General features: G+C 43.3%; 1 protein-coding gene across 2 annotated transcripts in view; it reads right to left on the reverse strand.

The window, feature by feature from the left end:
- Nucleotides 1-14,793, reverse strand: part of SYNE1 (spectrin repeat containing nuclear envelope protein 1) — a 645,053-nt gene that overhangs the window by 450,505 nt on the left and 179,755 nt on the right. For both annotated transcript variants that reach the window (XM_082249740.1, XM_082249741.1), the window contains 2 exons: nt 13,435-13,631; nt 13,006-13,115 (listed from right to left, as the gene is read on the reverse strand). In XM_082249740.1, the coding sequence (XP_082105866.1) occupies nt 13,006-13,115; nt 13,435-13,631 (307 nt within the window). The remainder of the gene's footprint in view (nt 1-13,005; nt 13,116-13,434; nt 13,632-14,793) is intronic.

A 14,793-nucleotide genomic window follows, 5' to 3' on the forward strand; every position in this document is an offset into this window, starting at 1 on the left:
GGCTGGGCTGTGTGTACCATTAGAGGGCGGGCTGCCTGCAATTCGAGCCAATACGAGAGCAGCAGAGGTGGACGGTGACGTCAGCCAGAGCCGGCCCGGGATCATCTACTGTGCGACGCCGCCTCAGCTCAACTCAGCCTGCTCCTGTAACTGTCTCCAACGGCCGGCGGCGGCGGGTTATCAGCATTTAAGAGGACAAAAAATGTAAGTTAAATTTTTCAATGGATGTCTGCTGCCAGTGCCACACACCCAATTCTCAATAAAATGTCTGACACCAGTCCTGGCATGTATTGTCAGCAGGGCGCTTAATTACACAGCAGTGGCGGCCTGAACAGGGGGCTGCATTTTATGTATTTGTGAGTGGCAGGAGGCTGCATTCCATGTATGTGTGAAAGGGGGGTGGGCTGCATTGTGTGTATGTGGGAAGGGGGGGGCAGAGAGACTGCACTGTGTGTATTCATAGGGGAAAGTGGGAACAGGAAGCTGCATTGTATGCATGTGTGAGGAGACAGAAGGGCTGCCTTGTGTGTATGTGCTGGGGGGGGAGTAGGGGGCTGCATTTTATGTATATGTGAGGAAGATGGGCTACCTTGTGTGTGAGTGGGAAGTGGCAGCAGGGGGCTGCATTGTTTATACCTTTGAGGAGGAGGGGCTGCATTTGATGTATATGGAGGGGGCAGGGGCCTGAAATGTATGTATGTATGTAAAAAAAAAAAAGTATAAAAAAATCATCTTTTTTTTTTTGGGCAGGGGTGTTGTCGGGGGGAGGGGGGTGTCCCTGAATGGCAGTTTGGAAAAGTGGTCACCCTAGCTCCTATTAGCCTTCACCAGTTATGTAAGTAAAGATCTCTGCAAGGTCATTTCTAGAACCCTTGTGGAGTCACTGTTATGATTTGTGGCAGCCCTTATTATGGGCAATGGGGTACAAAGGGGCACTGAACTGAATGCATGATTTTCCTAATTTTTTCAGATTACTTGAATGTAGCCTACTTACCCAAAAATGTACCTGATTCTTTTACGTTAACATATCAACTCACTTCTGCTCAGAAAATAAAAAGCCAAGGTTAAAACTTGCTCAGTTTAGCTCTATTCTTTTCATTCCAAGTTGGGTAATAGAGGTTATTAAAACCAAGGTTTTTTCCTGATAAGATCTCATTACTAACACATGGCCACAATGGATGGATAAAACTACTATGGGACTGACACTGAAAATTACTAGAAGGCCAAGTATAATTAAGGACATTTCTGGATAAACCACTGAGACCGGGTGCAGGAGTCATGGGGTATTGGGAAGAGAAGAGCACAACTATCCAAGATAAGGAGCCTTCAGAAACTTGTTCGACTGATGCCCCCTCAGTGGAAAAGCCACACAAAGCCCCAGTAGCAAAGGTAGTAAATGTTTTTTTTTGTTGTTGCTTCATTGTATTGGTTGCGGCGTGTTTTTCATATATATATGTAAATCCCTTATTTTTGCATAATAATAATATATTCTGGATCTTTGTTTATAGTGTCTTGATTTCTTGCCACATCCTTGCTTAAAATCTACAAGGCTGTATCTCAAATTTGTAAAACTATAAAAGAAAACCACGCTTGTGTAACACATTTAAACACTCCTTGAAGTACTTAGCTGCAGATACACCATGAGTTATTTATCACTGTAATTTAGACATCAATACATGCTACATCATGTATTCCTTATACATCATACGTGCTTCGCTGATAAATAAATAAAGTCCTTAAATGAGAAAAATTCAAGCATAAATACTGTCCTTAAGTAAAAACTTAAAAGAAAAACCTTCCAGCATGTGACAAAGTCCCACTTCTGCCCTGGAACCAATAGCTGATCAGTGAATCTACAACCACCTCCTAAGAAGACCACCATCAAAGGGAATCTGGTGTGCTCTTACCAGAACACAGGGACCTTCCACTAAGAGCGGCACTCAAGGAACTCCAGGCCATTTCCCCAAACAACAGCAGTTGGCATAAAAGGAAAAACGCACAAACCAAATAATGTAAAACCCTCTTTAACCACTTAAGCCCCAGAAGATTTTACCCCTTTCCTGACCAGGGGGTTTTTTGCAATTCGGCACTGCGTGACTTTAATGGACAATTGCGCGGTCGTGCGACGCTGCACCTAAACAAATTTGACGTCCTTTTTTCCCCACAAATAGAGCTTTCTTTTGGTGGTATTTGATCACCTGTGTGCGATTTTTTGATCATGCGCTATAATCAAAAAAAGAGCGACAATTTTGCAAAAGTAACAATATTTTTCACATTTTTTTATATGAAATTCCCCAAAAAAAAATTTAAAAATCAAAATTTTTTTAACATTTTTGGCCAATTTGTTTTCTGCTACATATGCTTGGTAAAAAAAATATCACAGTAGCGTATTTTGATTGGTTTGCGCAAAAGTTATTGCGTTTACTAACTAAGGGAAAGATTTTTGTCATTTTTGTTGTTTTGGCGGCGAGTAATGGCGGCGATCTGCGATTTTTTTTGCGGCACTGCAACATTGCGGTGGACAGATCGGACCCTTGACTGACATTTTTGACACTTTTGGGGGTACCAGTGACATTACTACAGTAATCAGTGCTATAAATATGCACTGTTACTGTAAAAATGACACTGGCAGGGAAGGGGTTAACTTTATTGGGGAAGGAGGGGTTAAGTATGTCCCTAGGGGCGTGTTTCTAACTGTGATTGGACATGGCTACTGGTGTAAGAACAGAGATCAACGGTCCTACATAGTAGAACCATGTGATCTCCATTTTTACACAGGGGAGAATGACAGGCGGCTTTGTTTACATCAGCCGCCTGCCTTTCTCCCTTCCCGGCGAACGATAGCGAGTGACCGGCGGACATCGGGTCTGCCGGTCACACGCACTGACTTGATAGGGAACGAGCTGAGGCGGGCGCAAGCCTCCGCGAGCGCGCGCTCGCCCGCTATTGGCTCACAAGCTAGTGACAGGTTAGTGACGTAACCATACGTCACTTTGCCAGGCTGGGGCTGACCGCCGCAGTATATGTACTTGCGTCGGTCGGCAACCGGTTAAAAATGTTAATAAATCTTAAAACGTCTGTAGGTGGTTTGGAGAACCACATGATAACCAGCTTGTTTGACCTTTCTTTTAGTAGAAGGTTCCCATGTTATGGTAAGAGAACACCCAATTACATTTGGTGGTGGTCTTCTTCTTAGGAGGTGGTGGTTGATTCACTGCTAAGCTATTGGTTCCAAGGCAGCAGTGGGACTTTGTCACATTGGAAGATTTTTCTTTTACTCATAATTTTTAATTTAAGGACTGTATGTTTGAATTTTTCTAAATTAAGGACTTTTTTATTTATTAGCGCAGCACTTTGTGTATATATATTTTAAAATCCCCAAGAGAAGAAGCTCAGTTATTTCCCACTGAGTGTATTTAACAATAGGTTTTCATTTTGTGTTTAGTCAATCCATTTACATTTATCTTTGATTGCATTCCACTGTGGGAGTAGATTCTTGTGATCACCATCCAGACTGGCAAAATTTAATAATGTGTATAAGATGAAAGTCGGTACTCCCCCATGGTATTATACATATCGCTTTATTTTAAAACAAGGTAATATATCCATATAGTGCAACACCGCTAATGCATTTCAGCCATAATAGGCCTTAATCATGATTGCATCACATGGATGTATTACCCTTTCTTCAACAAAGTGATTTGTACAGTCCCACAGTGGTGTGCCAGCTTTCATCCCACACTCATTATATACGGTATACAGGAGCTTGAGCCGCAGTACCAATCCTCCTCACAGTTCCTATGGACCAGCAGGTGGTACCCTCAGGGCTACGCTCCAGTTTTTAAAAGAGAAGTCCGGAAATGAAAAAAAGCATACAATCATATTAACCTAGGTGGATGCAGCATTGATCCAAATGGACTGGGTAATGAGTTAGGAACAAAAGGATGCCACATCGTTTGATGGAAATGAAAATTATCAACCTACAAAGGGCTGAATTCAAAGACACTCAGAAAATTAAAGTGAAAAAATGATGCAGCAGGCTAGTTAATTTTGCTGAAATTTAATTGCTGCAACTCAAATTGCTACTTAGTAGTTTGTATGGCCCCCACGTGCTTGTTTGCATGCCTCACAACGTCGGGGCATGCTCCTAATGAGAGGACAGATGGTGTCCTGGGGTATTTCCTCCCAGATCTGGACCAGGGCATTACTGAGCTCCTGAACAGACTGAGGAGCAACCTGGCGGCGTCAGATAGACCAAAACATAATGCCCCAGAGGTGTTCTATTGGATTTAGGTCAGGCGAGTGTGGGGGCCATTTAATGATATCAATTCATTCATCCTCCAGGAACTGGCTGCATACTCTCTCCACATGAGGACGGGCATTGTCGTGCACCAGGATGAACCCAGGACCCACTGCACTAGTGTAGGGTCTGACAATGGGTCCAAGGATTTCGTCCGGATACCTAATGGCAGTCAGGGTGCCATTGTCTAGCCTGTAGAGGTCTGTATGTCCCTCCATGGATATGTCTCCCCAGACCATCACTGACCCACCACCAAACCAGTGATGCTGATTAATGTTACAGGCAGCATAACGTTCTCCATGGCTTCTCTAGACCCTTTCACGTCTGTTACATGTGCTCAGGGTGAAAAGCACAGGGTGCCAATGGCGGATCTGCCAATTCTGGTGTTTAATGGCAATTGCCAATCAAGCTCCGCAGTGCCGGGCAGTGAGCACAGGGCCCACTAGAGAATGTCGGACCCTCAGGCCACCCTCATGAAATCTTTTTCTGATTGTTTGGTCAGAGAAATTTATACCAGTGGCCTGCTGGAGGTCATTTTGTAGGGCTTTGGCAGTGCTCCCCCTGTTCCACCTTGCACAAAGGAGCAGATACAGGTCCTGCTGATGGGAATCTCCTTCATGCTCTTGAGACTGTGCTGGGAGACACAGCAAACCTTCTGGAAATGGCACGTATAAATGTGTCATCCTGGAGGAGTTGGAATGCCTGTGCAACCTCTATAGGGTCCAGGTATCAACTCATGCTACCAGTAGTGACACTGACTGTAGCCAAATGCAAAACTAGGGAAAAACAATCAGAATAGACGAGTAAGGAAAAAAAATGTCAGTGGCCTCCACCTGTAAAACCATTCCTGTTTTGGGGGTCATCTCATTGTTGCCCATATAGTGCACCTGTTGTTAATTTCATTAACACCAAAGCAGCTGAAACTGTTTAACAACCCCCTCTGCTACTTAAAGCGTTGTTCCAATCAAAAGTGGAACTTCGGCTTATTTGCCCCCCCCCCCCCCTCGGTGCCTTCAGGGGGGAGGGGGGAGCGGGTACCTGTTTTTGACAGGTTCCTTGTCCCCACTTCTGTCAGACCTCGCTGCGGCGAGGTACGTCAGAGGTTTGGCCCCCAACTCCTCCCTCTGCTTCCAGGCCAATTACCGAGCGCAGCGCGCTGAGCGCATGCGCAGTAGGGACCCGCCCGTGAAGCCGCAAGACTTCAATGCCGGGTTCCCTTACTGGCAATGGCGGTGGCAGTACCCAACAGCTGATGTTAACATGTGGTGCCGACATCGCTGGATTCCAGGACAGGTAAGTGTCCTAATATTAAAAGTTAGCAGCTACAGTATGTGTAGCTACTGACTTTTAATTTTTGGAGGAAGGGGGGGGGGGCTCCGCTTTAACTGACCAGATCAATTTCCCAGGAGTCTAATTGACTTGATGCTATACTCTGATTGAAATGTTTTTTAACCCGCAAGACTTCAATGCCGGGTTCCCTTACTGGCAATGGCGGTGGCAGCACCCAACAGCTGATGTTAACATCGGCTGTGGTGCCGACATCGCTGGATTCCAGGACAGGTAAGTGTCCTAATATTAAAAGTTAGCAGCTACAGTATGTGTAGCTACTGACTTTTAATTTTTGGAGGAAGGGGGGGGGGGGGCTCCGCTTTAACTGACCAGATCAATTTCCCAGGAGTCTAATTGACTTGATGCTATACTCTGATTAAAATGTTTTTTTAATTTTGAGCAGTGTATTATAAAAAGATACAAAACATAAAACATATAACAGGGAGAGTGGGGACTCCTGATAATTAACCACTTGCCGACCGCTTACTGTATATTACCGTCGGCAGAGTGGCACCTACAGGCAGAATCAGGTTAATAAACGTTAATCTGCCTGGGAGGAGCTAGGGGGTGAGCGTGCACCGCCAGCAGCGCGCTCCCGCCCCGATCATCAGCGAGGAAGCTGGTGCGTGTGTCAGGTGGCTCCGATTGCCGCCTGACACCCTCGATCTCTCCCCGCTGAGAGAAAAGGAGGTAAACACAGCCGTCTGTCCTTCTGCCTGCAATGATCACAGAGCCCATGTGATCCTGCTATATAGGATCGCATGTCTCTTTGATCATTTTAAAAGCCCAACCCCCCCACAGTTAGAATCTCTCCCCTAGGCTTACATTTAACCCCTTGATCACCAACAGTATTTACCCCTTCCCTGCCAGTGTCATTATTACAGTAACAGTGCATATTTTTAGCACTGATTACTGTAGTAATGTCATTGGTACTCCCAAAAGTGTCAAAACTGTCAGTCAGGGGTCCGATCTGTCCGCCGCAATGTCGCAGTCCCGCAAAAAATCGCAGATCGCCACCATGACTAGGAAAAAAAAAAAAAGAATAAAAATGACATAAATCTTTCCCATAGTTAGTAGACGCAATAACCTTTGCGCAAACCAATCAAAATACGCTTATTGTGATTTTTTTTACCAAAAATAAGTAACAGAAAACAAATTGGCCTAAAATGTTAAAACATTTTGATTTTTACATTTTTGGGGGGGGGGGGGGGGGGGGAATTTCATATAAAAAAATGTGAAAAATATTGTTATTTTTTCAAAATTGTCGCTCTTTTTTTGTTTATAGCGCAAAAAGTAAAAATTGCACAGGTGATCAAATACCACCAAAAGAAAGCTCTGTTTGTGGGAAAAAAAGGACGTCAATTTCATTTGGGTACAGCGTCGCACGACCGCGCAATTGTCCGTTAAATTCACGCAGTGCCGAATCGCAAAATAGGCCCTGGCCTTTGAGCAGCCAAATCCTCCGGGGCTTAAGTGGTTAAGCAGGAAAATCTTCCGGTCCAGAAGTGGTTAAAACACACCGAAAATAATTATAGTTTCTCTTTATGGTCAGGATTTCAACTAATTACTCAACCACACAAAGTGTTAACTTAAGGTTTTTAGCTGCCTTAGGATTTTATAGAAAACGAATAGCAGAGTGCATATCTGCAGACTCAGCAACAACGTTCAAGAGCAAGGGACCAGCACAATAAAACACTCTCACTTGTTACAACTTACTTTTTCAGAATCTGCTCTTTAACAATTCCTCAAGGATTACAGTACACTGCCCAATTTTTCAGAAACTGCCCTATAACCATTTCTCATCTATCACACTACAACAATTTCTCCAACTTCCAAGACATTCCTGAGCAATGCCTTACCCACTGTAACAGATCATTCAGCAAGGGACCTTGGATGGAAAATATCTTTAGGATTCCATTTTTCCATAAATCACACTTTTACAAACATAAAAGAAATACTCTCCATGTATGCATAGCACACTGTATATTGTATGTGGAATTTATAAAATAATAAACTTCTTTATAAATCTCTTTAAAGTGACACTAAACTCACACTTTTTATAAAATAAATGCAATATGTGTAAATATAGCTAGAATGTACTGTTTTTTTCTGTTTTCCTTTGTTTCATCTTTCAAATGGAAGCCTTTTTCTGCTATTTTCAGACTTCCTGTTCTAGGGTGGCTACATTCCTTCTCTATGCCCCTTTTTGTGTATGTGAGCGTAGCCACCCTCTCCGGCAGGGGCGTAACTACAGGGGTTGCAGAGGTTGCAATTGCAACCGGGCCCCATGCTCCAGGGGGCCTGTGTGGCTCCCCTGTACACCTGGATAGGAGGGGCAGCATGTAGAGAAATCACTGTACTCCTTTTCCTCCTGTAGCTGCAGGAGGAAAATGGAGGAGATTGGTTCCTCTGTATGCTGCCCCCCCCCCCCCCCACTCCTCCTATCCAGTTCACTTGTGTTCTGCTGTCTCTGGGCCCTTGTGTGCTCCCCTGGTCTCCCCCCCCCCCCCCACTGTGCTCCCCCCCCCCCCGTGATCCCTTCCCTCTCCTGCCTGCTGCTGCAGGGGATGTGTCACATTAGAGAACGAGGAAGGGGTCGGCAAATATGTAATTTACCAGCATCTTCCTTTTCTGAATGGACAGAGTCATAGTCAGTGACATTGTAAAATAATAAAAAAAAATTATAAAAGATACAATTAAAATACCAAAAAAATAAAAAATACTGACACCAGTGGGTGAACTTCCAGGATCACAAAGGTCCCACTTGCAACCGGGCCCTGGCATTCCACTACCTTGGGGAGGGCCCAAGATGGCGGGAAGGGGGCCCACTGCAGAACTTGTGAAAGGGTCCCGCTGTGGCACCGTAATGAAGGGCCCCGCAACGAGAGTGGAGGGCCCCCAGGATCAGTGGGAAGAGCCCCAGGCTTGAAGGGAAGGGCCCCGGCCAGGAGTCCGGGGGGCCCTTCATGGTTTCTTGCACAGGGGCCCTGAAGGTTCTAGTTACGCCTCTGCTCTCCGGCTAACCCCCGAGATGGACTACACATTAACCTGCAGACACATTCAGTTCTATGGGAATTCTAGTACACATATTGGGGAATTTATCAAAACCGGTGCAGCCAGAATCTGGGGCAGTTGTGCATGCCAACCAATCAGCTTCAATATTTCATTTTCAAAACTAACTGAACAAGCTGAATATAGAAGCTGATTGGTTGCCCTGCACAGTTGCTCCAGATTCTGGCTACTCCAGTTTTGATAGATTCCCTCATACAGTAAAGCAGAATGTGTGACCAGAAATAAATAACTGCACTGCTTGCTCTACACCAGTAGCTGTGAGGTGCATCAGTGGAGAATAGGGTGCAAGCATAGTTTTAAAATTAGCATGAAAATAATGGTAGGACTCTTTATTAAAAAAACAAACCACAAAAAAAAGAAACAAAGCCAATGTATACTTAATATTTTAGATTGATTGATGTAATACAAATTTGAATTTAGTGTCACTTTAATATCTGTGCTTATCCAGAAAAAAAAAAACAGTTTGGGACTGCCACCTGTTGGTTATGTTTAGTATCACACTGGCTATATTTTATGATTTTCTTTAAACATTTACCCAACGAAACAATTATTACAATGTTAAGTCATTTACTTGATACATATATATACTTTTAGTTAAAGAGTAGCTCTAGCCAAACGATTTTGATTTTAGATTTGAATAGAGTGGGGAAGACTTCAATTATCTGTCACTTTTTATTTTGAGCTGCCTGTGTCTCATTGGGAAGATGAAAACTGCTCCATGATCGAAGGGGGTGGCCGCTTTATTTATTCACCCATCCTCCATTCATAGAGCACTTTTCATTGATGGAAGTTATAGTACAGCTTCTATGAATGAGGGATGGGCGGGCATGATAAGCACTCTTCACGAATGCCCGTGACAGGTCTAGCTGACCATATTAGCCCCCGCAGAACCAGAAGATTATTGATGTGGGGGTATGAGGGGGCAGCGGACTTTAGATTTCAACTAAGAAAATGGCCAGCTGGACAGGGGACAAGTCGCACTGTATGTAGATTTAACCACTTAAGCCACGGAAGATTTGGCTGCTGAAAGACCAGGCCCTATTTTGCGATTCGGCACTGCGTGACTTTAACGGACAATTGCACGGTTGTGCAACGCTGTACCCAAACAAAATTGACATCCTTTTTTTCCCACAAATAGAGCTTTCTTTTGGTGGTATTTGATCACCTGTGCAATTTTTATTTTTGCGCTATAAACAAAAAAATAGCGACAATTTTGAAAAAATAATATTTTTCACATTTTTTTATATGAAATTCTCAAAAAAAATGTAAAAATCTAAATTTTTTAACATTTTAGGCCAATTTGTTTTCTGCTACATATGTTTGGTAAAAAAAATCGCAATAAGCGTATTTTGATTGGTTTGCGCAAAAGTTATTGTGTTTACTAACTACATTTTTATTGTTTTTTTTTTTACTAGTAATGGCGGCGATCTGCGTTTTTTTTTTGCGGGACTGCGACATTGCGGCGGACAGATTGGACCCCTGACTGACATTTTTGACACTTTTGGGGGTACCAGTGACATTACTACAGTAATCAGTGCTATAAATATGCACTGTTACTGTAAAAATGACACTAACAGGGAAGGGGTTAACTTTATTGGTGATCAAGGGGTTAAGTGTGTCCCTAGGGGCGTGATTCTAACTGTGGGGCGTGGCTTGTGATGTAACCACAGAGACATACGATCCTAGATAGCCGTCTGTCTTTCTGTCTGTTTGGTAATGATTAAGCGATCCTAGAATCGTGAAACGCGTTTACCTGTCCTGTGTCTATGTGAAGCATTGTATGCATTATATCCTACGGAGGACTTCATTCTTCAACTTCTCCTGAGTGCGGTCACATTTTCTTTGAACTTTTGGACCTTTGGATGACGGATCCGACCTGTACCGGAGCACTTTTCCTCACCTGAGCAGCTCTCTTCCTCCTATCTGCACCGTCTGTCTTTCTCCCTTGCGAGTGGCCGGCGGACATCGGAGCCGCCGGTCACTCGCGCTACCTCCCCAGGGAACGAGCTGGGGGGGCCTCTGGCGGCACGCGCTCGCCCTCCACAGGCGGCTGAGCGAGTGACGTACCCCTACGTCACTTTGCCCAGCAGCGGCTGCCTGCCGCAGTATATCTGCGGTGGGTGGTCGTTATGTGGTTAAAAAAAAAAAGCGTTTGTTACCTTAACACTTTATATTCCTGATATGTGCCTGCTGTACCATGTACATGTATGAGAAAGTATCCTTTTCTCTTTGTATTGCTTCCTTTGTGTGAAATCCCTGGTGTTCCTGCTAGTCCTTCTGCTTTCCTATTAAAACTGGCCACACTAAGCAGGAGAGCACAGCGTGATCAGTTCTCTAACTATGCTGGGAACTCAGCCTGCTCTCTTCCAATGATCAGACTTGTCCTGACATGCCCCCCCCCGCACAGCCATTTACTGGGATGCTCAGTGTTCTGCCGCTTCTCCTCCCTCCAGCTCTTATGCAGCTGAGAACAGAGGGAATGTGATCACGTATAAAAGAGGGAAAAAAGTTATTTATAATGTTTTTTTTTTTTATATCTATACAAAAATGTTTTGCATTTCATTTCTATTTTAAATTGAATGAGTTGTTTTACAAGGTGATCGTTTACAATCAATTTAACTTAGGCTTTAATACTTTAATAACACAGCGACTAATGTACATAATGCAGAAAAAGTCTGTTAAATAAACTGTCATAAACTGTTGGCACTATTAAATCCTATATAATAATAATAATATTCTGGAATTTGCTTAGAGCAGATTACTATACATACTTGCTCTTTATACAATGTAAGACATTTTGAAAGAAAAGATCCTCATTATACATGTATTAGCTAGAGAACATCGTCCCTCTATTCCAAGTTTTACTTTGTTACTTTTGTTACTTTGTTAAGTCCTCAGCTTCACTAACTTCAGCATCAAATCCTTTAGGCCCCTTTCACACATGCTATCCGTTTGTCCGTCTTTCATCCATCCGTTGACGGATGAAAAATGGACATCAATGTATCTCTATGTAAAAACGGATGACAACGGATGATCATCAGTTAACATCCGTTTTCATCCGCTTCCGTCAATGTCCGTTTTTTTTTGAACGGATGAATGCCCTATTTTTCATCCGTCAAAAAAAACGGATCGGACAAAAAAACGGATGACAACGGATGAAAAACGGATGAAAAACAGATAACAACTTACGAAAAACGGATAACAACTGACGAAAAACGGATGGCCACTGACAGAAAACAGATGAAAAATGGATGAAAAACGGATGGAAAACTGATACATTTTGATGTGACAGAACTAAAGAACTGAATGGACTGTATGTGTGAAAGGGGCCTTAGGGCTCTTTCACACGGGTGGTCCGATCAGATCCGCCTGTCAGTTTTTTAGGCGGATCTGATCGGATCCTCCATGTATCCCTATGGGGCAGTGGATGTCAGCGGAGACACCTCCGCTGACACCCGCTGCCATCCGTATCCGATCCTGTCCGTGAAATCCAGAAGGGTGGAAACCCTATTTTCCCATCCATCCTGGGGATCGGATCGTACGAGAGCGGACAGGCAGTCCGCTCTCATCCGATCCCCCATAGAGAGCAGCGGGAGCTGTGACACCTCCCTCTCCGCTCTGCTAGCGGAGACGGAGCTGTCATCCGCCGGCTCAGCCGGGATCAGCGGATCGATCCCCGCTGAGCAGCACGGATCCGCCTACGGAGGCGGACCGTGTGAAAGAGGCCTTACTCACAAAGCTCATCCATCAACCCACTCAGTGAAAGGACTCTAATTAGCCACTTAAACACTTTGTTTATATAGGAAGCATTGGGCGGACGGTGATCAACGTCAGGGGTGAAGACAGTCCTAAAGTCAGGACAGTCATGCTGGTAATAAAGTAAAACCACAATCAGAGAGGAACACAGAATTAGCTTTTCTGGTTATGAAATGTAATAGAAGGCATTTTGACCTGCTCTGATTGCAACTATAACTCAATAGGGCCATCAGTCCCCAAAAAAGAACAATGCAAAACAAGCAAGTCACGCACAGCCCCAGAAATGTCATCACACCACTGAAGTAAATAGGATTCTTCTGACCTGCTTTGAGGTGCAAAAAAAAAAAAAAAAAACAACACTTTTCTACATTAGCCCTAAATTGGCTGAAATCTTCACTTCAAAGCTAAACTATGGTCTATTTCATGTTTTTTGTTCAGGCAAAAAAAAAAAATAGTAGTGTGCTGGCATTGTGTGTAAAAATGCTAAATCATTTATCAATGCTATAAATTAGATAGAAACATTTTACCCATAGGTTCTTGACACTTACGTCATCTTGTTGTCCATTCCCTGCTGAGCTGTGAAGATCAGGATAGTGTTTGAGGAATTGAGCGATGTAAGTCATGATGGACTTTTCATCAGGCTTATCAACATCTACATCTAAGGAAAAAAAAAACATGTAAATATACCTATTTTATTTATTTTCATTTTTTTTTTTTTTTTGCATTTTCATGCTCTAATTTTAGATTTAATTATTGTCCATGGTTACATTGAAAATGTATCCATAATAAATGAATAATCTGCAATTTTTTTTTTTTTACATTTTGGGTTTATTAAATATAGCTATTTAATCAGCTTGACAATGGTATTTTATATTATACTGTACATTTAATACTATATGTTCTTGAGATAAAATCTGTAGTTAACGTCTAGTTCAATTTTTCAGTCTAGTTGCTATAATACAAGAACATAAAAATACCTTCAGGCTCTAAGAGTCTTGGTATCCCGAGCTCAATTTCTGCTATTGTAAATGCTTCTTGCAGATTTTCCCGATTGCTTCTTCCTTTCAGTTTTTCCATGTCCACCAGTTCTGGACGAATTGCATAGATTATTGAGTGGAAGGCAATGCCACTTCTCCAAGATGCTCCAAAGTCTTTTATTTCGATTCCATGGCGTCTTTGATTTTTAAGGAAAACAAAATGGATACTTTTATTCAAGCAGTCTGTATCTAGTAGTAACATTTATTTCAATATTTTAGGAAGTATCAAAGTGAACTTTTCTATTCCTAAAGCACATAAACACAGTGATACCTTCATAGGTCATTCATCAGAGTTTCAAAAGCTCCCCATGATTCCTAAAACCAGTCTATAGAAAGAGCAGACTGAACATCAAAAGTCAGCAGTGAAGCCCTCATCCTGACCTCTAACCCCTACCATTGGCCAATGACATAAGCACAGAGCAGTAACACTTGACTGTCATGGGAATGACTTTGACATGAGGGCTGTGACTGACAACCTGGCTTCACCTCTTGTAGGTGTGCGATAGGCAAGATGTTAGTGCCCAGTCAGGGGATAACTAAGTCTGTAGGTATATAACTGAGTAGAGCCTTTGTTAAATTAATACAAACCCTTGAGTTGTTTGTAAGCTGGATAATTCGTGATTGACAGTGGATTCTGCAAACAACCCTTACTCAACGTTGGAATTAGCTGCATTTAACCTGTGGCAGCTTTGATAACTTTCTTCATGCTTAAAGTGACCTTGCTACCAAAGTGCTAGAAGACATGGGCTGTAAGAAGTTAAAGTGGAGTTCCACCCTTAAAAGACACTTTGCCCCATCTGCTTGCTCTGTGTCACCTGAAAAATAAATGGATAATCGCGTTTTTTTTTTTTCTTTACTTACCTTGTTTTAGAAGAAAATATACTTACTTTACTTCCTCTTCCTCTCTCTGCGGCCGTGGCCCGCGCCGTCACTTCCTGCTTGCATTGATTCCTAGGAGCTGTACATCATCGCTCCCAGGAATCAATGCGCCTGCACCGGCCCTGCTCGTCACTTCCGGTGCAGGCACGTCATTCACTGCTAAGCAGCTTCTGGGCATGCCCAGAAGCTGTGCAGGAATGACACCCCTGCACCGGACATGACGAGAAGGGCCGGTGCAGGCGCATTATGGGACGAAGAGGACACGGAAGAGGACGCCGAAGAGGATGCGCTGGCTTCAGCTGCCCACACCTGAGATGGCAGCGCTGGACAAGATATTTTCAAGGTAAATATTTCTTCTAAAAGTTATGTGTGACCTGGGACAGTTCAGAGGCTATCTATTGTGGAATGTACTAGCCCTGA

This window comes from Pelophylax lessonae, assembly GCF_965119305.1.
Source record: "Pelophylax lessonae genome assembly, chromosome: 3".
In the NCBI taxonomy this organism is placed as follows: domain Eukaryota; kingdom Metazoa; phylum Chordata; class Amphibia; order Anura; family Ranidae; genus Pelophylax; species Pelophylax lessonae.